The sequence below is a fragment of the Salmo salar genome, chromosome 19 (assembly GCF_965601325.2).
Source record: "Salmo salar chromosome 19, fSalSal1, whole genome shotgun sequence".
Lineage (NCBI taxonomy): Eukaryota > Metazoa > Chordata > Actinopteri > Salmoniformes > Salmonidae > Salmo > Salmo salar.
In genome coordinates this window covers 40,336,980-40,362,075 of record NC_138309.1, presented here as the reverse complement: position 1 = coordinate 40,362,075, position 25,096 = coordinate 40,336,980, and the positions used below count along the sequence as shown (strand labels likewise).

Here is a 25,096-nt window from a genome sequence, read left to right as displayed (position 1 = left end):
CAAAGGGTGTAAGATAGTTGATTATTTGAGAAATGTAAATTATTCGATTTATTCTGTTTTGAATTTCGCGCATTGTATCTTGTCAAGCAATCCCGTTAACGGGATCCGAACGGGAAGGGGTATCCCCAACAGGTTTTAACACTGAAAACACTCTGCAACTCCTCTCAAAACTAACTCAAGTCAGTATCTACACTTTACCCTGAACCTTAACGCTTTGACATTTGCATATGTGATTGGGCCTAGGTAGGTATAATCAGTGTAGTGGTGGATCTGTAGGGTCTGGATAAGTTTAAACACTGAATCATTCAACAGACACTACTATACCCCATAGAGCAGAGGTTCTCAAACTTTTTAGGGCCAGGGAGCCCCTTTTGCAATAGGAAATTCATCAGGGAACACAACTAGAGTGAGATAGAAAGTGTACAAGGGACTTTATTTTAACAAACCTGACGCAAATGGTAAATCTAAGCGCAAATGGTTAGCGCTATAAAATATTTTTTTGCTATTTTCACTGTTACAATTATCAGCCCTCTTGGCTGGTGAAATGGCTGGGTTTTAATGAATAAACAAGTTGTGGGTGTGTCGAGGCTTGGCCCCTCACCGGCCAATCAGAATGTGCTCCATAGTAAAATGTGGTTGCTTCAGGATGTGTATTTACAGTCTTTTATGTATTGCCTTGGAATAAAGTCCAATTCCAATGTTAGACCATTATAGTTTGTGAAATGGCTTACAGGAACAAAATAACAAAAATGTAGACCCATCCCATTTTTGCTAAATAGGTTAACTTGAACCCATTTGCAATCCACATTGTTTTAAGTTATTGCATGGTTTCAATAGCATTCTGGCAGGGCTTTCTGAAGGATCGTACCAATACGCAGCGTGATCGTAGTTCCACATCTTTTATTGAATCGTGAAACCGAATGCCATATACAATAAACTTGAAAAATACAAAAACAATAAAGCTGTGACGCAGAGCAGGAAAACACACTACTCACAAATTAACAACCCACAGCATACAATAAGAAACCCCCCCTACCTAAATACTATCTCCAATCAGAGGCAACAAGAAACAGCTGCCTCCAATTGGAGATCAACCCCAAACAACACCCGACATAGAAACAGAAAACCTAGAACCCACAACATAGAAATAACAACACAGACTGTCACGCCCTGACCCATCTATTATAGAAAATTACCTCTTACACTGGTCAGGACGTGACACATTCACACTGATATAGGGACTAGGCCTAAAATAAATTGCATTATGGCTGAGCACGGACATACCAAACATAGTCAATAAACAAGATTAAATGAATTATCGATGAAGCCAAAGAGAACAAATAATTATAATCAAATTCTAAAAACAACTTTTTTTAAATAGGCGATGTCACACTTACAGGCTCCATACTTTCTCCCCGTGGGGCATATAATATTACAACAGACTATGGAGGGTTTTTACACACATCCAAAACGAGACCTGCCTGGCTAAAATAATGTGGACCTGCCTGGCTAAAATAATGTGGGCCTGCCTGGCTAAAATAATGTGGACCTGCCTGGCTAAAATAATGTGGACCTGCCTGGCTAAAATAATGTGCACCTGCCTGGCTAAAATAATGTGGACCTGCCTGGCTAAAATAATGTGGACCTGCCTGGCTAAAATAATGTGGACCTGCCTTCAATGCAGAGATAAAAAGGGAATGTCAGCTCATTGTTTTACTCCTCTTAAACTTGGTATTTCAATAAAGCTTTGGTGATTAAGATTTATTTCCAAGCGGTCTCAGGAGCCAAACCCTTTATCCACAGTCATGACTACTTTGCGAATGATTTGGGGCAGATAAAAACAAAGAGGAGGGGAGGCTATGCTTGGTTTTTAATCAAATAAAACGAAATGGGGAAAAACAAGCATGTTCTTTTTTTTATGTTTCTAAATAGGAAGTATACAGGCACCAAAAGCACGTTAGGCTTCTCTTGTACCATGTTCATATGGGCAGCATGCGTCACGGCTGGATAGGCTGCATTGCCACTGTAAAATGTAGCATTACCGCTTCAACCAGCTTTTGGTTGGTCTTAAATATCACTTTGGATCATGTTTTTAAAGATACACCCATCTGAGCACAAGCAAGCTGGTAAACGACAGGTAAATTGTAGTTTAGTTGTTGCAGCTTTAAAGATAATATCCTGCAATTCTATAAAATGTTTCCATGAGGCAGAGAGAACTTTGCGGTTATAAAGCTTATAGTACAGTGCATTTATGTTAAAAAAATTATTGGGGGGGGATACAATAAGAATAATTGGTGTACTACTGTGGATACCAATATCCCTGTGAGCCTCCCAGGTCCATGTTGCCCAGAGTTACGAACAAAAATTGTAGATTAATAATATTGTATTACACCCTCAATTTATTCCACAGATCCCTTGGCCAAAATTAGTTTAATCTGTTGTTAGTAATATTCATTAAAAATAAGTGTTTGTTGTTTATAATCCTCCACGTACAACACCCGTTCTGGCAGTCACATTCTGCTGCAGGTCCCCAAAGCAAAACACATCACTGGGTCGCTCGTCTTTTCAGTTCGCTGCAGCTAGCGACTGCAACGAGCTGCAACAAAACACTCAAACTGGACATTTTTTCTCTCAATCTCTTAATTGAAAGACTTTGTATTATGTCTTTACCTTCTTTTACCTAGAGTAGAATTCACATTTGTTGGGGCCTCCCGAGTGGAGCAATGGTCTAAGGCACTGCATCGCAAAGCTAGAGGCGACACTACAGACCCGGGTTCGATCCTGGGCTGTGTCACAACTGGCCGTGTTCGGGAGTCCCATAGGGCGGCGCACAATTGGCCCAGCGTCGTCCGGATTAGGGGAGGGTTTGGCCGGGGGGGGGCTTTACTTGGCTCCTTGTGGTGGGCCGGGCGCCTGCAGGCTGACCTCGGTCATCAAGTGAACGGTGTTTCCTCCCAACACATTGATGCGGCTGGCTTCTGAGTTAAGCGGGTAGGTGTTAAGAAGCGAAGGTTTGGCGGGTCATGTATCGGAGGACGCATGACTCGACCTTCACCTCCCGAGGCCGTTGGGGAGTTGCAGCGATGAGACAAGATCAAAATTGGGGAGGAAAAATGGGGGTAAAATAAAATAAAAATATATTTAAAAAAAATACCTTTCACATCACAACTCAATTAAATATCAACCAAATATGGATGCCGATTTTACGTTACGTCAGGCCCTCAGGAAAGGTATTTAGAGTGATAGCATTCATCTCATAGCCTGACTGGTTTAACAACTGTGAGAATGAGCAACGAAAAAACTCAGACAATTAACTCTTATATTTAGAATTATGCTTTTATCCAGAATGTCCTCCAGTGAGAATAAACATTTCATATACATGACCCCAGTGGGAACTGAACCCGTGACCCCAGTGGGAACTGAACCCGTGACCCCAGTGGGAACTGGACCCATGACCCTAGTGTTGCTAACGCCAAGCTTTCACCAACAGACAGACACACACACACACACACACACACACACGAATGTTCCCTCCACATCCCCTCTGCTAGCCTCGAACACTACGTTATGTCCATGTGGCCTGATTTAAGTCTGTTTCACGATGTTACAGTACAACGATGATAGCGTTTCCTCTCCACATACAGTGGAGGGGCCCCTGGGTAATGATCCAGGCTTGTGCTTCATACTGTACATAATTTAACACAGATTAAATAATTCATTCAACGTTGCAGCCGCTACCAAGTTAATTAAAGATTCTGTTTTAGTTGATGAAAAAGATAAATGAGATAAGAGTGTGAGTCCCAAATGAAACCCTATTCCCTATATGAAGCAAAATCGTTGACCAGAATCCATGCACCCTATTCCCTATATGGACTACTACCTTTGAACAGAACCCAGTTTCACATACTCTTCCATTTCAAATAAGCCAGACTTGGAAGGGCTCACCCATCTTGTCTATGTCCCAAATGGAACTTTATTGCCTATAGGCCTTGGTCAAAATTGGTGCACTATATAGGGACTAGGGTGCCATAGGGCTCTGGTCTAAAGTAGTGCACTATATAGGGAATAGGGTGCCATAGGGCTGTCGTCAAAAGTAGTGCACTATATAGGGAATAGGGTGCCATTTGGGACACAGTAACAGTCAATTTAATGGTCAATCTTTTGGCTGTCATGACAGAACTATGCACCTAGAGAGTATGTAGTCTCTGTTATGTAAGTGGTAGGTTATAGAATGTTATGTAAATGGTAGGTTATAGAATCTTATGTAAGTGGTAGGCTATAGAATGTTATGTAAGTGGTAGGCTATAGAATGTTATGTAAGTGGTAGGCTATAGAATGTTATGTAAGTGGTAGGTTATAGAATGTTATGTAAGTGGTAGGTTATAGAATCTTATGTAAGTGGTAGGTTATATAATCTTATGTAAGTGGTAGGTTATAGAATCTTATGTAAGTGGTAGGTTATTTGTATTTATTAAGGATCCCAATTAGTTCCTGCCAAGGAGCCTCTCTTCCTGGGGTTTATTATGGATCCCCGTTAGTTCCTGCCAAGGTTAGCAGTTACTCTTCCTGAGATATATTATGGATCCCACTTAGTTCGTGCCAAGGCAGCAGCTACTATTTCTTGGCCACTCAAGGACATTCAGAGACTTGTCCTGAAGCCATTCATGCGTTGTCTTTTCTGCGTGCTTAGGATTGTTGTCCTATTGGAAGGTGAACGTTCGCCCAGTCTTTCACCATAGGGGTGGTATCAGGTTTCCTCCAGACGTGACCCTCGGCATTCAGTCCAAAGAGTTAAATCTTGGTTTCATCAGACCAGAGAATCTTGTGTCTCGTGGTCTGAGCGTCTTTAGGTGCCTTTTGGCAAACTCCAAGTGCGCTGTCACCTGCCTATTATTTACATAAGTATTCAGACCCTTTGCTATGAGACTCTAAATTGAGCTCAGGTACATCCTGTTTCCATTGGTCATCCTTGAGATGTTTCTACAACTTGATTGGAGTCCACCTGTGGTACATTCAATTTATTGGACATAATTTGGAAAGGCACACACCTGTCTATATAAGGTCCCACAGTTGACAGTGCATGTCAGAGCAAAAACCAAGCCATGAGGTCGAAGGAATTCTCCGTAGAGCTCCGAGACAGGATTGTGTCGAGGGACAGATCCAGGGAAGGGTACCAAAACATTTCTGCAGCATTGAAGGTCCCCAAGAACACAGTGGCCTCCATCATTCTTAAAAAGGAAGAAGTTTGGAACCACCAACACTATTCCTAGAGCTGGCCGCCCAGCCAAACTGAGCAATTGGGGGAGAAGGGCCATGGTCAGGGAGGTGACCAAGAACCCAATGGTCATTCTGACAGAGCTCCAGAGTTCCTCTGTGGAGATGGGATAACCTTTCAGAAGGACAACCATCTCTGCAGCACTCCACCAATCAGGCCTTTATGGTAGAGTGGCCAGACATGCCTTCAACTGGGGAGTGGCTTCCATCCCGCTTGGTGTTTGTCAAAGGGCACCTAAAGACTCTTAGACCATGTGAAACAAGATTTTCTGGTCTGATGAAACCAAGATTGAACTCTTTGGCCTGAATGCCAAGCATCACATCTGGAAGAAACCTTGCACCATCCCTACGGTGAAGCATGATGGTGGCATCATCATGCTGTGTGGATGTTTTTCAGCGGCAAGGATTGGGAGACCAGTCAGGATCGAGGGAAAGATGAAAGGAGCAAAGTACAGAGAGATTCTTGATGAAAACCTGCTCCAGAGCACTCAGGACCTCAGACTGGGGCGAAGGTTCACCTTCCAACACAATAGGACAACGACCTTAAGCACACTGCCAAGACAACGCAGGAGTGGCTTCAGGTCAAGTCTCAATGTCCTTGAGTGGCCCAGTCAGAGCCCGGACTTGAACCTGATCAAACATCTCTGGAGAGACCAATAGCTGTGCAGCAGCACTCCCCATCCAACCTGACAGAGCTTTAGAGGATCTGCAGAGAAGAATGGGAGAAACTCCCCAAATACAGGTGTGCCAAGCTTGTAGCGTCATACCCAAGAAAACTCGCTTGGAGTTTGCAACGATGAGACACCCTATAGAGAGGAGGTCAGAGACCTGACCGTGTGGTGCAAGGACAACAAACTCTCCCTCAACGTGATCAAGACAGATGATTGTGGACTAAAGGAAAAGGAGGATTGAGCACGCACCCATTCTCATCAACGGGGCCGTAGTGGAGCAGGTACAGAGCTTCCTTGGTGTCCACATCACCAACAAACTAACATGGTCCAAGCACACCAAGACAGTTGTGAAGAGGGCAGGACAAAACCTATTCCCCCTCAGGAGACTGAAAAAATTTGGCATGGGTCCCCAGATCCTCAAAAGTTCTACAGCTGCATCATCGAGAGCATCGTGCTGGGTTGCATCACTGCCTGATATGGCAACTGCCCGGCCTCAAGGCACTACAGAGGGTAGTGCGTACGGCCCAGTACATCACTGGGGCCAAGCTTCCTGCCATCCAGGACCTCTATACCAGGCGGTGTCAGAGGAAGACCCTAAGGCTCCAGCCACACTAGTCATAGACTGTTCTCTCTGCCACCGCACGGCAAGCGGTACCGGAGTGCCAAGTCTAGGTCCAAGAGGCTTTTAAACAGCTTTTACCCCGAAGCCATAAGACTCCTGAACAGCTAATCAAATGGCTACCCAGACTATTTGCATTGCTGCTACACTCTTATTATCTATGCATGGTCACTTTAATATCTCAACCTACATGTACATATTACCTAAATTACCTCGACACCAGTGCCACCACACATGGACTCTGTACCGGTTCCCCCTGTATATAGCCTCCACATTGACTCTGTACCGTAACACCCTGTATATAGCCTCCACTTTGACTCTGTACCGTAACACCCTGTATATAGCCTCCACATTGACTCTGTACCGGTACCCCCTGTACATAGCCTCCACATTGACTCTGTACCGTAACACCCTGTATATAGCCTCCACATTGTTATTTACTGCTGCTCTTTATTTATGTTAAAGAATAATAATCTCTTACTTTATTTTTTGTTTGTTTGTATTTTCTTAACTGCATTGTTGGTTAGGCTTGTAAGTAAGCATTTCACTAAGGTCTACACCTGTTGTATTCAGCATTTCACTGTAAGGTCTACACCTGTTGTATTCGGCGCATGTCACAAATAACATTTTATTTTATTTGACTCAAGGCTGTAATCGCTGCCAAAGGTGCTTCAACAAAGTACTCATTAAAGGGTCTGAATACTTATGTAAATGTTAATTTTTTTAAATTGCAAAAAAACAATGCTTTGTCATTATAGGGTATTGTGTCTAGAATGATGGTGGGAGAACAACAATTTAATACATATTAGAATAAGATCGTAACGTAACAAAAATGTGAAAAAAGTCAAAGGGTCTGAATACTTTCCCAAGGCACTGTAGGTTACAGAATCTTATGTAAGTGGTAGGTTATAGAAGAGAGGAATTTATATCGCTCGTAAAACTACAAGTATTAACAAAGAACTGGCCCCCTGTACAACACCTTAAGAGGAGAGTCGTTCAATACTATTGGACTTCAAATATATGGTGGAGGATTTTTATATGGCAACAATAGAAGAGTAGATAGTCTATAGATAAGACTGATACCGTGTGAAGGAGTGGCTCATGTCAAGTGGACAATACTAGTGCTTCAGGGCTCCCCACAAAACACACAGACTGGAACTATGTCCCAAATGGAAACCTATTCTACACAATGTTGTATTTATTTTTTATTTAACTAGGGCAAGTCAGTTAAGAACAAATTCTTATTTACAATGACGGCCTACCAGAAGGCAAAAGGGCTCCTGCGGGGACGGGGGCTTGGGATTAAAAATAAAATGTTTTAATAAAAATATAGGACAAAACACACATCATGACAAGAGAGACTCCACAACACTACATAGAGACCTAAGACAACACATGAAAACACAACACAGCAGCAACACAACATGGTAGCAGCACAACATGGCAGCAACACAGCAGCAGCACAACATGGCAGCAACACAGCAGCAGCACAACACGGCAGCAACACAACATGGCAGCAGCACAACATGGCAGCAACACAGCAGCAGCACAACATGGCAGCAGCACAGCAGCAGCACAACATGGCAGCAGCACAGCAGCAGCACAACATGGCAGCAGCACAGCAGCAGCACAACATGGCAGCAAACACAGCAGCAACATGGCAGCAGCACAGCAGCAGCACAACATGGCAGCAGCACAGCAGCAGCACAACATGGCAGCAACACAGCAGCAACACAGCAGCAGCAACACAGCAGCAGCGCAACATGGCAGCAACACAGCAGCAGCACAACATGGCAGCAACACAGCAGCAGCACAACATGGCAGCAGCACAGCAGCAGCACAACATGGCAGCAGCACAACATGGCTGCAACACAGCAGCAGCACAACATGGCAGCAACACAGCAGCAGCACAACATGGCAGCAGCACAGCAGCAGCACAATATGGCAGCAGCACCACATGGCAGCAACACAGCATGGCAGCAACACAGCATGGCAGTAACACAGCATGGCAGCAACACAACATGGCAGAAACATGGCAGCAACACAACATGGTAGCAACACAACATGGCAGCAACACAACATGGCAGCAACACAACATGGTACAAACATTACTGGGCAACATCCCAGATGGCACCCTTTACCTACATAGTGCACTACATTTGACTAAAGCCCTAAAGTAGTGCACCATTTACGTAATAGTGTGCAATTCGGGACACAGAAAAGACGCGACTTGGGATGCAGTTCAGTTCAGTTCTGACCTATTTCAAACCGAGTGGGAAAAAAAGAGTGGCTAGCTTTAGAGTTGAACCAAAAAACACACACGTTTACCTCCCCCCCACACACACACACAGTCCCGTCCTTCCCAGCCCCAACCCTACACACCTCTCGCTCACACACTGCTCACCCATTTCCTGTCGTGTGCTGCAGACCCCGAGACCATACTGCTGGGTTCTGTCTGCCACAGTCTTCAGGAAATCACCGTCGTTCTCAGCGAAACCCAGGTAATTATAGGAACCCATGTTGATGACATCGTCTATGGTCTTCCCTGTTAAACTGAAAACACAGAGACAGACAGACATTAAACCCATGTTGATGACATCATCTATGGTCTTCCCTGTTAAACTGAACACACAGAGACAGACAGACATTAAACCCATGTTGATGACATCGTCATTGGTCTTCCCTGTTAAACTGAACACACAGAGACAGACAGACATTAAACCCATGTTGATGACATCGTCTATGGTCTTCCCTGTTAAACTGAAAACACAGAGACAGACAGACATTAAACCCATGTTGATGACATCATATATGGTCTTCCCTGTTAAATTGAACACGTACTAATCATTCTCTAACCTGTTTACTGCTCAAAAAAATAAAGGGAACACTTAAACAACACAATGTAACTCCAAGTCAATCACACTTCTGTGAAATCAAACTGTCCACGTAGGAAGCAACACTGATTGCCAATAAATTTCACATGCTGTTGTGCAAATGGAATAGACAACAGGTGGAAATTATAGGCAATTAGCAAGACACCCCCAATAAAGGAGTGGTTCGGCAGGTGGTGACCACAGACCACTTCTCAGTTCTTATGCTTCCTGGCTGATGTTTTGGTCACTTTTGAATGCTGGCGGTGCTTTCACTCTAGTGGTAGCATGAGACGGAGTCTACAATCCACACAAGTGGCTCAGGTAGTGCAGCTCATCCAGGATGGCACATCAATGCGAGCTGTGGCAAGAAGGTTTGCTGTGTCTGTCAGCTTAGTGTCCAGAACATGGAGGCGCTACCAGGAGACAGGCCAGTACATCAGGAGACGTGGAGGAGGCCGTAGGAGGGCAACAACCCAGCAGCAGGACCGCTACCTCCGCCTTTGTGCAAGGAGGAGCAGGAGGAGCACTGCCAGAGCCCTGCAAAATGACCTCCAGCGGGCCACAAATGTGCATGTGTCTGCTCAAACTGTCAGAAACAGACTCCATGAGGGTGGTATGAGGGCCCGACGTCCACAGGTGGGGGTTGTGCTTACAGCCCAACACCGTGCAGGACGTTTGGCATTTGCCAGAGAACACCAAGATTGGCAAATTCGCCACTGGCGCCCTGTGCTCTTCACAGATGAAAGCAGGTTCACACTGAGCACATGTGACAGACGTGACAGAGTCTGGAGACGCCGTGGAGAACGTTCTGCTGTCTGCAACATCCTCCAGCATGACCGGTTTGGCGGTGGGTCAGTCATGGTGTGGGGTGGCATTTCTTTGGGGGGCCGCACAGCCCTCCATGTGCTCGCCAGAGGTAGCCTGACTGCCATTAGGTACCGAGATGAGATCCAATATGTCCCCCACCGGTACCCAGCATCTCTCCTCCGGGCCGTACCCCTCCCAGTCCACGAGGTACTGCAGACCCCTCACCCGGCGCCTGGAGTCCAAGATGGACCGGACTGTATACGCCGGGGGCCCCTCGATGTCCAGGGGGGCCGGAGGGACCTCCAGTACCTCATCTTCCTGCAGCGGACCAGCTACCACCGGCCTGAGGAGAGACAGACCGGTGGTAGACATGAAACGAGGGGTTAATACGATAATAAGAAGGAAGTTGTAACCTGTAACACACCTCGTTTATTCTCCTCAGGACTTTAAATGGCCCTACAAACCACGGACCCAGTTTCCAGCAGGGCAGGCGGAGGGGCAGGTTCCGGGTTGAGAGCCAGACTCTCTCCCCTGGGGCAAACACTGGAGCCTCACTGCGGCGACGGTCCACGCTCTTTTTTTGTTGTCCCCTGGCCCGTTCCAGTGACTCCTTAATAAGATGATTTCATTCATTCAGATCTAGGATGTGTTATTTTAGTGTTCCCTTTATTTTTTTGAGCAGTATATGTTACAGACGTACGAACAATTTGATTTTGTTGCACATGTATGTCTAAGAGGCGAAAACAGACACACACACAACCTTACTGAATTGAATGACAGTAATAGTGGGAACCAACCTACAACATAATACAATAAGCTATTAGGACACAATACAGTAAACATATCAATCAATATTTTTTTCATTGAATTTGCTCATAGCCTTATTTGCACCTAGGCCCATATTCACAAAGTGTATCAGAGTAGGAGTTCTGATCTAGGATCAGGTCCTCCCTGTCCATGTAATCTGATCCATTGTGGTCTACAAGTGGAAAAACTGATTGTAGATCAGCACTCCTCTTTGTGAATCTGTACCTGAATGTCCAGTTGTAGTCTGGGGACACCCTCTCCATCACGTCAAACACAGGGCCAGGTAGACTGCAGATAGGCCTGTTCCAGTTGTCTCTTACTCTCATGTACAGGTTACGGGTGTAGAAGTTCTCAAAGTCTTGATACAGTGGGACAAAATCCTGAGGAGACATATTGAAAACGGGTTCATTGTCAGCACGGCGTGATTACTACATGGCACACACAGTTGGAAGTTGGAAGTTTACATACACTTAGGTTGGAGTCATTAAAACTCGTTTTTCAACCACTCCGCAAATTTCTTGTTAACAAACTATAGTTTTCGCAAGTCGGTTAGGACATCTACTTTGTGCATGACACAAGTAATTTTTACAACAATTGTTTACAGACAGTTTATTTCACTTATAATTGACTGTATCACAATTCCAGTGGGTCAGAAGTTTACATACACTAAGTTGACTGTGCCTTCAAGCAGCTTGTAAAATTCCAGAAAATGATGTCATGGCTTTAGAAGCTTCTCATAGGCTAATTGACATAATTTGAGTCAATTGGAGGTGTACCTGTGGATGTATTTCAAGGCCTACCTTCAAACTCAGTGCCTCTTTGCTTGACATCATGGGAAAATCAAAGGAAATCAGAAAACAAATTGTTGACCTCCACAAGTCTGGTTCATCCTTGGGAGCAATTTCCAAATGCCTGAAGGTACCACGTTCATCTGTACAAACAATAGTACACAAGTATAAACACCATGGGACCATGCAGCCGTCATACCGCTCAAGAAAGAGATGCGTTCTGTCTCCTAGAGATGAACGTACTTTGGTGCAAAAAGTGTAAATCAATCCCAGAACAACAGCAAAGGACCTTGTGAAGATGCTGGAGGAAACAGGAACAAAAGTATCTATATCCACAGTAAAACGAGTCCTATAATCGACATAACCTGAAAGGCCGCTCAGCAAGGAAGAAGCCACTGCTCCAAAACCGCCATAAAAAAGCCAGACTACGGTTTGCAACTGCACATGGGGACAAAGATCGTACTTTTTGGAGAAATGTTCTCTGGTCTGATGAAACAAAAATAGAACCGTTTGGCCATAATGACCATCGTTATGTTTGGAGGATAAAGGGGGAGGCTTGCAAGCCGAAGAACACCATCCCAACCTTGAAGCGCGGGGGCAGCATCATGTTGTGGGGGTGCTTTACTGCAGGAGGGACTGGTGCACTTCACAAAATAGATGGCGTCATGAGGAATGAAAATTATGTGGATATATTGAAGCAACATCTCAAGACATCAGTAAGGAAGATGATGGTTGCAAATGGGTCTTCCAAATGGACAATGACCCCAAGCATACTTCCAAAGTTGTGGCAAAATTGCTTAAGGACAACAAAATCAAGGTATTGGAGTTGCCAACACAAAGCCCTGACCTCAACCCTATTGAAAATTTGTGGACAGAACTTAAAAAGTGTGTGCGAGCAAGGAGGCCTACAAACCTGACTCAGTTACACCAGCTCTGTCAGGAGGAATGGGCCAAAATTCACCCAACCTTTTGTGGGAAGCTTGTGCAAGGCTTCCCAAAAAGTTTGAACCAACAATTTAAAGGCAATGCTACCAAATACTAATTGAGTGTATGTAAACTTCAAACCCACTGGGAATGTGATGAAAGAAATAAAAGCTGAAATAAATAATTATCTCTACTATTATTCTGACATTTCACATTCTTAAAACAAAATGGTGATCCTAATTGACCTAAGACAGGGAATTTTTACTAGGATTAAAATATCAGGAATTGTGAAAAAAAATTGTTTAAATGTCCTTGACTAAGGTGTATGTAAACTTCCGACTTCAACTGCAAGTGGTAAGTATGTTTGAATAATTGGAGTGGGTGATCGCTGTATCCCATGACTAGGAGTGGGTGATCGCTGTATCCCATGACTAGGAGTGGGTGATCGCTGTATCCCATGACTTGGAGTGGGTGATCGCTGTATCCCATGACTAGGAGTGGGTGATCACTGTATCCCATGACCAGAAGTGGGTGATCACTGTAAGAGGAGTGCACTGGATCTGGTGCTGTTGTCAAAAATATAGTTTTTTTTTTAGATCTTCTGATCTAACAGCTATGTTCAAAGAGCTCCCTTCGGACCAAGGTACAGCAGGGCAGAACAGAAGAGGGCAGAACAGAATAGAGCAGGGCAGAACACAGCAGAACAGAATAGAACAGAACATAACAGAATAGAGCAGGGCAGAACACAGCAGAACAGAATAGAACAGGGCAGAACAGAACAGAGCAGAACACAACAGAATAGAGCAGGGCAGAACAGGGCAGAACATAACAGAATAGAGCAGGGCAGAACAGAAAAGAGCCATCCCATCACAGCCAATGTCATTTAGGATGTCACAGTCTTTGATGGTCACTGTTTGTGTGTGGTGTGTGTGTGTGTGTGTGTGTGTGTGTGTGTGTGTGTGTGTGTGTGTGTGTGTGTGTGTGTGTGTGTGTGTGTGTGTGTGTGTGTGTGTGTGTGTGTGTGTGTGTGTGTGTGTGTGTGTGTGTGTGTGATGCAGTGAAGAGTGTTATTCAGGGACACAGAGGATACATAAAGTAGTCCCCTAGAGTGACCTCGTAAAGACAACCATGTCAAACAGAGAGAGCGCATTAGAGCAGATTGTCTGCTCACACACACACGTGTAAGTCTGAGTGACTTAGCAACATTCAACTAAAGTAGGCTAAACATCCACATATCACCAGTATTCAACATTCAACTAAAGTAGGCTAAACATCCACATATCACCAGTATTGCAAGTATCACTACAACAGTCTTCAAAAAGCAGGCCACAATTCTCTAAGGACAGAGGTATGCTATGCCTCCTTCCATCTGTTTCTAAATAAAGCAACAACAAAAAAACAAAAAAAAAAGAAAGATAGAGGAGAAGCAAAAAGGAATCAGGACTACAATAAGTTTGCCCTTCTATTTTCCATGATGGGGATCTTTAGTTCTCTGTGGAGAACAGAGCAGAGCAATCCACTGAGAGTTCATTTAACACCAGACCAGATCTAGTCCTCTGGGTCCTTCTGGCATCCCATTATGACTCACTCGATTATTAAACAACAACAAGAAGGAAAAAAAAAAAACTAGAGAGAGAGAGCATTAACTCCATGTCCATTTCAGATTTACATGAGTTCCTGAAACAAATGACTGATATGGACTTATTTAAATTGATTGTACATAATAAAGGATTGGATTTAGATTAGATAGCGTCTTTCAACCAATGGTGTTCCTCAAAGCTCTGGATAAGAATGTCTGCAAAGTGTGACACGGTTCAAGAAGTTTAGCGTATGTTGCACGTCACTACTTCAGCAGAAGCACTTTAACGTTTTCTATTATTATTATTATTATTATTATTATTATTATTATTATTATTATTATTTTACCAAAATGCATGTTTTGGCATAAATGCCTTCTGGAACATGTGAACTTTCATGTGCCTTTAATAATACATTTGTATGTCATCTGTAAATAAAATTGTTGAATTACGAGCCGAGTTGGTTTAGCCAAGGAAATATTCCGGAAACTTCCCGCTGATTCATTCTGAAAATGAATCAGACAATGAGAAAATCCCTGATTTAGGTAAAAAAAAAAAGAAAACATTTTAATTGACATTGTAGAGTCTTCTGTTGACAGTGGTGGGAAGAAACGGTGTAGTTGTCACCAAAGAAGTATACTTTTGAATTCATTGGAATACCCTGTGGAAGCAGAGAGATGATTGCCAAACGCGGAGAGTCCAAAAGAGAAGAAGGAAGACCGTTGTATAAAACACTTGTCTCCAGATTACATCTTCAAACTAAGGGCAACCATGGCAACCATGACCGAGAGGGAGAAGCGTTCATCCATGTAGACGGGTAAGATAGTCTAGCTACATTTTCAGATATTATATAATGTTTCTAATGTTGTCAGAAAGTCATTTTCATTGCAAGTTAAAGGGAAATGTAAAATAGATTGTGTCTGTAAAATATATATAAACTCAGCAAAAAAATAAACGTCGTCTCAATGTCAACTGCGTTTATTTTCAGCAAACTTAACATGTGTAAATATTTGTACGAACATAACAAGATTCAACAACTGAGACATAAACTGAACAAGTTCCACAGAAATGTGACTAACAGAAATTGAATAATGTGTCCCTGAACAAGGGGGGGGTCAAAATCAAAAGTAACAGTCAGTATCTGGTGTGGCCATCAGCTGCATTAAGTTCTGCAGTGCATCTCCTCCTCATGGACTACACCAGATTTGCCAGTTCTTGCTGTGAGATGTTACCCCACTCTTCCACCAAGGCACCTGCAAGTTCCCGGACATTTCTGGGGGGAATGGCCTTAGCCCTCTGATCCAACAGGTCCCAGACGTGCTCAATGGGATTGATATCAGGGCTCTTCGCTGACCATGGCAGAACACTGACATTCCTGTCTTGCAGGAAAACACACACAGAGAACGAGCAGTATGGCTGGTGACATTGTCATGCTGGAGGGTCATGTCAGGATGAGCCTGCAGGAAGGGTACCACATGAGGGAGGAGGATGTCTTCCCTGTAACGCACACCGTTGAGATTTCCTGCAATGACAACAAGCTCAGTCCGATGATGCTGTGACACACCGCCCCAAACCATGACGGACCCTCCACCTCAATCCCGCTCCAGAGTACAGGCCTCGGTGTAACGCTCATTCCTTCGACGATAAACGCAAATCCAACCATCACCCCTGGTGAGACAAAACCGTGACTCGTCAGTGAAGAGCACTTTTTGCCAGTCCTGTCTGGTCCAGCGACGGTGGGTTTGTCTGTCCTATCTCCCTGTAGCGCTGTCTTAGGCATCTCACAGTACGGACATTGCAATTTATTGCCCTGGCCACATCTGCAGTCCTCATGCCTTCTAAGCCTAACCTGGAAGTAGAAGCCTAAGTGTTGTTGTCCATTAGTTTACTCCAATTAGGGGAGGGTTATGGGAAAATGATAAAGGAAAAAAATGTTTTACTTTTTTCTACCCAATTTCATGATATCCAATTGGTAGTTACAGTGTTGTCTTATCGCTGCAACTCCCATACGGACTCGGAAGAGGCGAAGGTCGAGAGCCATGTGTCCTCCGAAACACAACTCAGGCAAACCTCATTGCTTCTTGCCCACTTAACCCGGAAGCCAACCACACCAATGTGTCGGAGGAAACAACGTGCACTTGGCGACCGTGTCAGCGTGCACTGCGCCCGGCCCGCCACAGGAATCACTAGAGCGGGATGGGACAAGAACATCCCTGCCGGCCAAACCCTCCCCTACCCCAGACGACGCTCGGCCAATTGTGCACCGCCCCATGGGTCTCCCAGTCGCGACCGGCTGCGATAGAACCTGGACTCAAACCAGGATCTCTAGTGGCACAGCTAGCACTGCAATGCGGTGTCTTAGCCTCTCTAGGGCCGGCGGGACGAAATCGTCCCACCTACGTAACAGCCAGTGGAATCCTGTGGCGCGTTATTCAAATACCTTAGAAATGCTATTACTTCAATTTCTCAAACATATGACTATTTTACACCATTTTAAAGACAAGACTCTCGTTAATCTAACCACACTGTCCGATTTCAAAAAGGCTTTACAACGAAAGCAAAACATTAGATTATGTCAGCAGAGTACCCAGCCAGAAATAATCACACACCCATTTTTCAAGCTAGCATATAATGTCACAAAAACCCACAAGACAGCTAAATGCAGCAGTAACCTTTGATGATCTTCATCAGATGACACACCTAGGACATTATGTTATACAATACATGCATGTTTTGTTCAATGAAGTTCATATTTATATCAAAAACCAGCTTTTTACATTAGCATGTGACGTTCAGAACTAGCAAACTTCCGGTGAATTTACAAAAAATTTACTAAATTACTCACGATAAACGTTCACAAAAAGCATAACAATTATTTTAAGAATTATAGATACAGAACTCCTCTATGCACTCGATATGTCCGATTTTAAAATAGCTTTTCGGTGAAAGCACATTTTGCAATATTCTCAGTAGATAGCCCGGCATCACAGGGCTAGCTATTTAGACACCCAGCAAGTTTAGCACTCACCAAAGTCAGATTTACTATAACAAAAATGTTATTACCTTTGGTGTTCTTTGTCAGAATGCACTCCCAGGACTTCTACTTCAATAACAAATGTTGGTTTGGTCCCAAATAATCCATTGTTATATCCAAACAGCTGCGTTTTGTTTGTGCGTTCAACACACTATCCAAAAGGGTAAAGAAGGGTGACGAGCACGGCGCATTTCGTGACAAAAAAATTGTAAATATTCCATTACTGTACTTCGAAGCATGTCAACCGCTGTTTAAAATCAATTTTTATGCAATTTTTCTCGTAAAAAAGCGATAATATTCCGACCGGGAATCTGCGTTTAGGTAAAAAGAGGAAAGAAAATAAAGCACGGGGTCGACTCGTGCACGTGCCTAAGCCCATTGTCCTCTGATCGGCCACTTGCCAAAAGCGATAATGTGTTTCAGCCTGGGGCTGCCTCGATATCATTCAGCTTTTCCCCGGGCTCTGAGAGCCTATGGGAGCCGTAGGAAGTGCCACGTTACAGTAAAGATCCTCAGTCTTCAATAAAAAGAGCCAAGATGAACAACAACTTGTCAGACAGGCCACTTCCTGTTCAGAATCTTCTCAGGTTTTTGCCTGCCATATGAGTTCTGTTATACTCACAGACACCATTCAAACAGTTTTAGAAACTTTAGGGTGTTTTCTATCCAAAGCCAATAATTATATGCATATTCTAGTTACTGGGCAGGAGTAGTAACCAGATTAAATCGGGTACGTTTTTTATCCGGCCGTGTCAATACTGCCCCCTACCCCCAACAGGTTAGACCACTGCACCACTCGGGAGGCAGAAGAAGAAAAAAAATTATATATATATATATATATATATATATATATATATATAGTTCCAGTCAAAAGTTTGGACAACCCTACTCATTCAAAGGTTTTTCTTTATTACATGATTCCATATGTGTTATTGCATAGTTTTGATGTCTTCACTATTATTCTACAATGTAGAAAATAGTAAAACTAAAGAAAAACCCTGGTATGAGTAGGTGTGTCCAAACTATTGACTGGTACTGTATATCTCTACTACCTTCTGCTCCTCTCTCTCCCTGGCGATGTGACATTTCTCCAGTCCTACTGCTCTGAGGAAGTCCCTGAAGTATCCAAACAGTGTGACGATGCCGAACCCCAGGTATGTCATCACAGCTACGTACATGGGAGCCTGCTCAAAGGATTCTGGTCTCTCAAACCTCTGCCGACTGGAGGGGGGCCCAGCACTATGTGATTCAGGTCTCTGCCGACTGGAGGGGGGCCCAGCACTATGTGCTGTGCTGTTTTTCTAGAGGAAGAAGAGCAACACCAGTCAGGGTAATTACACACAAACAACAACACCAGTCGGGTAACTACACACAAACAACTACACAAAAACACCAGTCAGGGTAACGACACACAAAACAACACCAGTCAGGGTAACTACACAAACAACAAAAAAATACCCCATGACAAAGCAAAAACAGTTTGTTACATTTTTGCTAATGTATTAAAAATAATAATCAGAATTGATTTATTTACATAAGTATTCAGACCCTTTGCTATGAGACTCTAAATTGAGCTCAGATGCATCCTGTTTCCATTGATCATCCTTGAGATGTTTCTACAACTTGATTGGAGTCCACCTGTGGTAAAATCAATTGATTGGACATCATTTGGAAAGGCACACACCTGTCTATATAAGGTCCCACAGTTGACAGTGCATGCCAGAGCAAAAACCAAGCCATGAGGTTGAAGGAATTGTCCAAAAGATCTCCGAGACAGGATTGTATAGAGGCACAGATCTGGGGAAGGATACCAAAAAATGTCTGCATAATTAAAGGTCCCCAAGAACACAGTGACCTCCATCATTCTTAAAATGGAAGACGTTTGGAACCACCAAGACTCTTCCTAGTGCTGGCCACCTGGCCAAACTGAGCATTCAGGGGAGAAGGGCCTTGGTCAGGGAAGTGACCAAGAACCCGATGGTCACTCTGACAGAGCTCTAGAGTTCCTCTGTGGAGATGGGAGAAACTTCCAGAAGGGCAACCATCTCTGCAGCACTCCACCAATCAGGCCTTTAACCTCTCTCGGGTATGTGGGACGAAATCGTCCCACCTAGTCAACAGCCAGTGGAATCGAGTGGCGCGATATTCAAAAACCTTAAAAATGCTATAACTTCAATTTCTCAAACATATGACTATTTTACACCATTTTAAAGACAAGACTCTCGTTAATCTAACCACATTGTCCGATTTCAAAAAGGCTTTACAACGAAAGCAAAACATTAGATTATGTCAGGAGAGTACCCAGCCAGAAATAATCACACACCCATTTTTCAAGCTAGCATATAATGTCACAAAAACCAAAACCACAGCTAAATGCAGCACTAACCTTTGATGATCTTCATCAGATGACACTCCTAGGACATTATGTTATACAATACATGCATGTTATGTTCAATCAAGTTCATATTTATATCAAAAAACAGCTTTTTACATTAGCATGTGACGTTCAGAACTAACAAACATACCGAAAACTTCCGGTGAATTGACTAAATTACTCACGATAAACGTTCACAAAAAACATAACAATTATTTTAAGAAATACAGAACTCCTTTATGCAATCGCGGTGTCAGATTTTAAAATAGCTTTTCGGCAAAAGCACATTTTGCAATATTCTGAGTAGATAGCTCGCCATCACGGGCTAGCTAATTTGACACCCACCAAGTTTGGCACTCACCAAACTCAGATTTATTATAAGAAAAATTGGATTACCTTTGCTGTTCTTCGTCAGAATGCACTCCCAGGACTTCTACTTCAACCACAAATGTTGTTTTGGTTCAAAATAATCCATAGTTATGTTCAAATATCCTCTGTTTTGTCCGTGCGTTCAGGTTCCTATCCGAAGGGTGACGCGCGGACGCATGTCGTGACAAAAAAATTCAAAATATTCCATTACCGTACTTCGAAGCATGTCAAACGCTGTTTAAAATCAATTTTTATGCGATTTCTCGTAAAATAGCGATAATATTCCGACCGGGAGACGTTGTATTCGTTCAAAGACTGAAATAAGAAAATGGTGTCTTCACGTGCACGCGCGCACCCGTGTCATTGTTCTCAGATCGACCACTTTCCAAATGCGCTACTGTTTTTCAGCCAGGGACTGCAGTCATCATTCCCCGTTCTGGCGCCTTCTGAGAGCCTATGGGAGCCTTAGAAAATGTCACGTTACAGCAGAGATCCTCTGTTTTCGATAAAGAGGCTATAGAAGGCCAAGAAATGGTCAGAGAGGGCACTTCCTGTATAGAATCTTCTAAGGTTTTGGCCTGCCATATGAGTTCTGTTATACTCACAGACACCATTCAAACAGTTTTAGAAACTTTAGGGTGTTTTCTATCCAAATCAAACAATTATATGCATATTCTAGTTTCTGGGCAGGAGTAATAACCAGATTAAATCAGGTACGTTTTTTATCCGGACATGAAAATACTGCCCCCTACCCAAGAGAGGTTAAAGTAGAGTGGCCAGATGGAAGCCACTCCTCAGTAAAAGGCACACGACAGCCTGCTCGGAGTGACAAAAGGCACCTAAAGGACTCTCAGACCATTGAACTCTTTGGCCTGAATGCCAAGTGTCACATCTGGAAGAAACCAGGCAACGCGCATCACCTGGCCAATACCATCTCTACGGTGAAGCATGGTGGTGGCAGTGCTGTGGCGATGTTTTTCAGTGGCAAGGACTGGGAGACCATTCAGGATCGATGGAAAGATGAACAGACCAAAGTACAGAGAGATCCTTGATGAAAACCTGCTCCAGAGCAGACCTCAGACTGGGGTGAAGATTCACCTTCCAGCAGGACAACGACCCTAAGCACACAGCCAAGACAATGCAGGAGTGGCTTCAGGACAAGTCTCTGAATGTCCTTTAGTGGCCCAGCCAGAGCCCAGACTTGATCCCGATCGAACATCCCTGGAGAGACATGTGCAGCGACGCTCCCCATCCAACCTGACAGAGCTTGAGAGATCTGCACAGAAGAATGGAAGAAACTCCCCAAATACAGGTGTGCCAAGCTTGTAGCGTCATACCCAGGAAGACTCAAGGCTGTAATCTCTGCCAAAGGTGCTTCAAAGAACTGGGTAAAGTGTCTGAATACTTAAGTAAATGTGATAGTTGTTTTTTAAATTAATAATAAATTAGCAAAATGTCTAAACCTGTTTTTTGCTGTCATTTTGGGGTATTGTGTGTAGATGGATCAACAACAACAACAACAAAAAATCAAAATTTTGGAATAAGGCTGTAACGTAACAAAATGTGGAATAAGTCAAGGGGTCGGAATATTTTCCGAATGCTCTGTACGTCAGTGTTCAGTGTGGAATTGTTAATCAATTTTGAAAATTCCAAAGAACAGGCAGAATAAACCAAATTTAACGTCTGTATATCCAAAAGAAAACAGATTTTGGTTTGTAACCCTGAAAAAAAAAAAAAGACTTTCATCTCGCCAGATTGAGCCCTGTTTCAAATGTTCTCTCTTGGAGAGTAACTGTTCCAGGCAAAGGATGCGCATCACTTCACCCTGGCAACTTTTTTAATTTGGAAATTATGTTATTATGTTTATATTACATCATTTTATTTATTGTGTGCAAAGCTGTCATCAAGGCAAAGGGTGGCTACTTTGAAGAATCTAAAATATATTTTGATTTGTTTAACATTTTTTTGGTTACTACATGATTCCATATGTGTTATTTAATAGTGTTGATGTCTCAACTATTATTCTACAATGTAGAAAACAGTAAAAATAAAGAAAAACCCTTGAATGAGTAGGTGTTCTAGACTTTTGACTGGTAGTGTAGGTGTGTCTTGACTGTGATAAGGGCCAAATGAACCAAACAAGGCTGTCATTGCACAGCCATAGGCTTCTACATCAAAAGCACCACTGCTGAGGTTACTGCTTTTATAAATATTGTGTTCCATGATATAATATAACCAGTTGATATTAGAGTTTCAATAAATTCATCTTAAATGGCACTTGCTTTTTAATTGCCATATATATATATATATATATATATGGGGCAATTTAGAAAGTGGATTTATCTGTGATGGTTATGATAATTTGACATTGTTGCGATCTTTTGGCATGTAGATATTTTTTTTTTCTCCCACTTGCGCCTTTTGTGTTAAAAAAATATCATGAAAACAAATGACTCAAGTAACCATTAGTACTTGAACGGTCAAAAAAAATCCCTAGTTCAGACTGTAGTCACTTTCTGACATGGCTACTCTATTGTCATGGTTATAGGGTGTGTGGGCTCACTACAGTGGAGTAGGCTGGTAGGTGGTGGGGCTCACTACAGTGGAGTAGGCTGGTAGGTGGTGGGGCTCACTACAGTGGAGTAGGCTGGTAGGTGGTGGGGCTCACTACAGTGGAGTAGGCTGGTAGGTGGTGGGGCTCACTACAGTGGAGTAGGCTGGTAGGTGGTGGGGCTCACTACAGTGGAGTAGACTGGTAGGTGGTGGTACTCACTCAGGAGTTGTGTTTAGAGCAAACTAAGGTAACAATATCTGCCACGGAAGTCTCCCAGTTACTTTTTTTTTAAATGTTCAAAATCAGTTGTAAGAAGACGTTTAAAGCCTCAAAAAGGATGATAACTTTAAAGACGAGTCATTTTTGGGGGGGCCGACCACAACAGTCACCTAGTGTGCTGTTTTAGTTAGCTAGCACATTCACTCATCTGTTTCTAAACAATTAACAAGAGAGCTAGTTAGCTACCACACGTTCTTGTCAAACTGCCAACAGTAACTAGCTAGGTAGGAAACGACAAGATATGCCAAATAACAATCCCCCCCCCAAAAAAACAAAATGTGAGTGCAAATAAATCAGATTTATCCGTTCGGATACAAGATGCATGACCAGGAATACGATTTATAGATTTCAAACCACCTATAAAATATGTTTGAAATGTGTCTTGATTCCATGTGCTTCTTGGCTAGTCCGACTGTGGGGGAAAGATGTGGGCCATAATGGAGCTAACTAGCTGTACCTGCCTGCATCTATCTGTACCTGCCTGCATCAACAAGTGCGATCCTGAGATACCAGGCAGCGCTACGCTTCATGTAGTCAGTGTCCACATATAACAAGTGACAGCCACTAACTCGGCAACAGAGACTACATTATTACACCAAGCATACCGTTGATATTATTGTTTTTTTCCTAGCTATTTTTGTTTGTTTTTATTTTGTTTTACAGAGAATAAAAGTTAGTCTGCTCAAGATGTCGCACATAGCATTGGAATACGCCCCATTGATATCTTACTCGTCAATACTTCTACATACCTGTGCCTTATTGTGGTATCCATTTTTCTTACAATTCGCGTTTTTTAAGTTATTCCCGTTCAGTTGTATCTTGAGGTTTTCGTTGGGCACAGGGGCTGTAGTTCGAGCCATATCTAGTCAGGAGAAGATGTGGTATATACACTGAGTGAATAAGTAGGAAGTGTTTTTTCACCCCCCAGCAGCGGTAAATGAGTGTCAGCCCAGGTATGAAACCGGTTTACCTTACTTGGGTCATTACGACAAAAAGGTGATTTATAATCAGCACTACAGGTAGCTCTGGTCCATGACGTTACGTGTGGGTTGATAGCACTGCGTCAACAAGCCGGACGTAACAGCCCGGACCAGAGCTATGTGACACCTACATGTCGCTTTGGAAACCTAACCCACGCACAAGCCTCTTGTTATTGGGTACACAAAACTACGAAATCTCATCTCCACGCTGTGAAATAGATCATGAAGAAGCAGCTGGTTAAAAAAATGCTTAGACTTCTGAATCTGAAATCCAATTGGAAGAAAAATGTACCTTCCATTTTCCTAAACTCTTGATAGGCTGTTTATCCGTAGAAATATAATGTCGTTTGTAAATATGTGTTGTCACCAGACCTAAGGCTGCTCACAGAATTCAACAGTAGTTTGGACTTAAAGTAAAGCACGAGGTCAAATGTATCTGTTATCATTACTCTGGTTTCAGGGCGCTACCTTTTCACTTCTCTATTATAGTGTAAAATAAAGAAGGGTGCATCCGAAATAGCACCCTATATAGTGCACAACTTTGAAACAGAGCTCTATGGTCCCTGGTCAAAAGTAGTGCACTATATAGGGAATAGGGTGGCATTTGGGACATAACCGTTGGGTGTGATAGTGTGTGTTAGGTTACTCATTTACACAAATACAGGAAGCAATGAAAAAAATACTTTTGTAGTGACTGCTTCAAACCAAATGAGAAAAGAGACATGATAGTTTGAAATGACAGACAATGTTTCTGTACTGTTTTATTACAGCCAAGTTACTGTATAAGTGTTAAGGGTTGGTTACACATCACAACCGTATAAGCCTGTAGGCTATGGATATTGGAAATAGAAAGCGCACAACACAGCAGTAGACCACAGGTACTTTGAAAAGAGTACAACAACTACCTTGCACAATGTCTTAAGGCTGTATGCAAGAGCCATTGAGAGCACTGTTAGAGGTGTGGTCTGTAGTAATATTGAACTGGTTTTGACCTGGCTAGGTGACTATCTCTGCACTGGGCTTTTCTATTAGATTATTCTCTGGTGTAGTAAATAGGTATCTGTCTGCTTCTCTGAAAACTTAAACCGCATACTCTCCTTGAGGCAATACTGCAGACAAAGAGACAGAGAGATAGAGGCACCGAGAGAGAGAGTGAAAGAAAGAGA

The 25,096-nt window shown here is 43.1% G+C and overlaps 1 protein-coding gene across 3 annotated transcripts in view; it reads right to left on the bottom strand.

Moving 5' to 3' along the window:
- The window catches only part of sptlc3 (serine palmitoyltransferase, long chain base subunit 3), an 88,969-nt gene extending 64,597 nt beyond the window's left edge, over positions 1 to 24,372 (bottom strand). For 2 of the 3 annotated variants that reach the window (XM_045702284.2, XM_045702285.2), the window contains exons 1-5: positions 24,223 to 24,372; positions 23,700 to 23,812; positions 18,427 to 18,675; positions 11,277 to 11,431; positions 8,969 to 9,117 (exon numbers count right to left, since the gene is read on the bottom strand). In XM_045702284.2, coding sequence (XP_045558240.1) covers positions 8,969 to 9,117; positions 11,277 to 11,431; positions 18,427 to 18,675; positions 23,700 to 23,812; positions 24,223 to 24,229 — 673 coding nt within the window. In that variant the 5' untranslated portion in view covers positions 24,230 to 24,372. The remainder of the gene's footprint in view (positions 1 to 8,968; positions 9,118 to 11,276; positions 11,432 to 18,426; positions 18,676 to 23,699; positions 23,813 to 24,222) is intronic. The other variant, XM_082965727.1, reaches the window with a different exon arrangement.
- Positions 24,373 to 25,096: the final 724 nt, after the last annotated feature.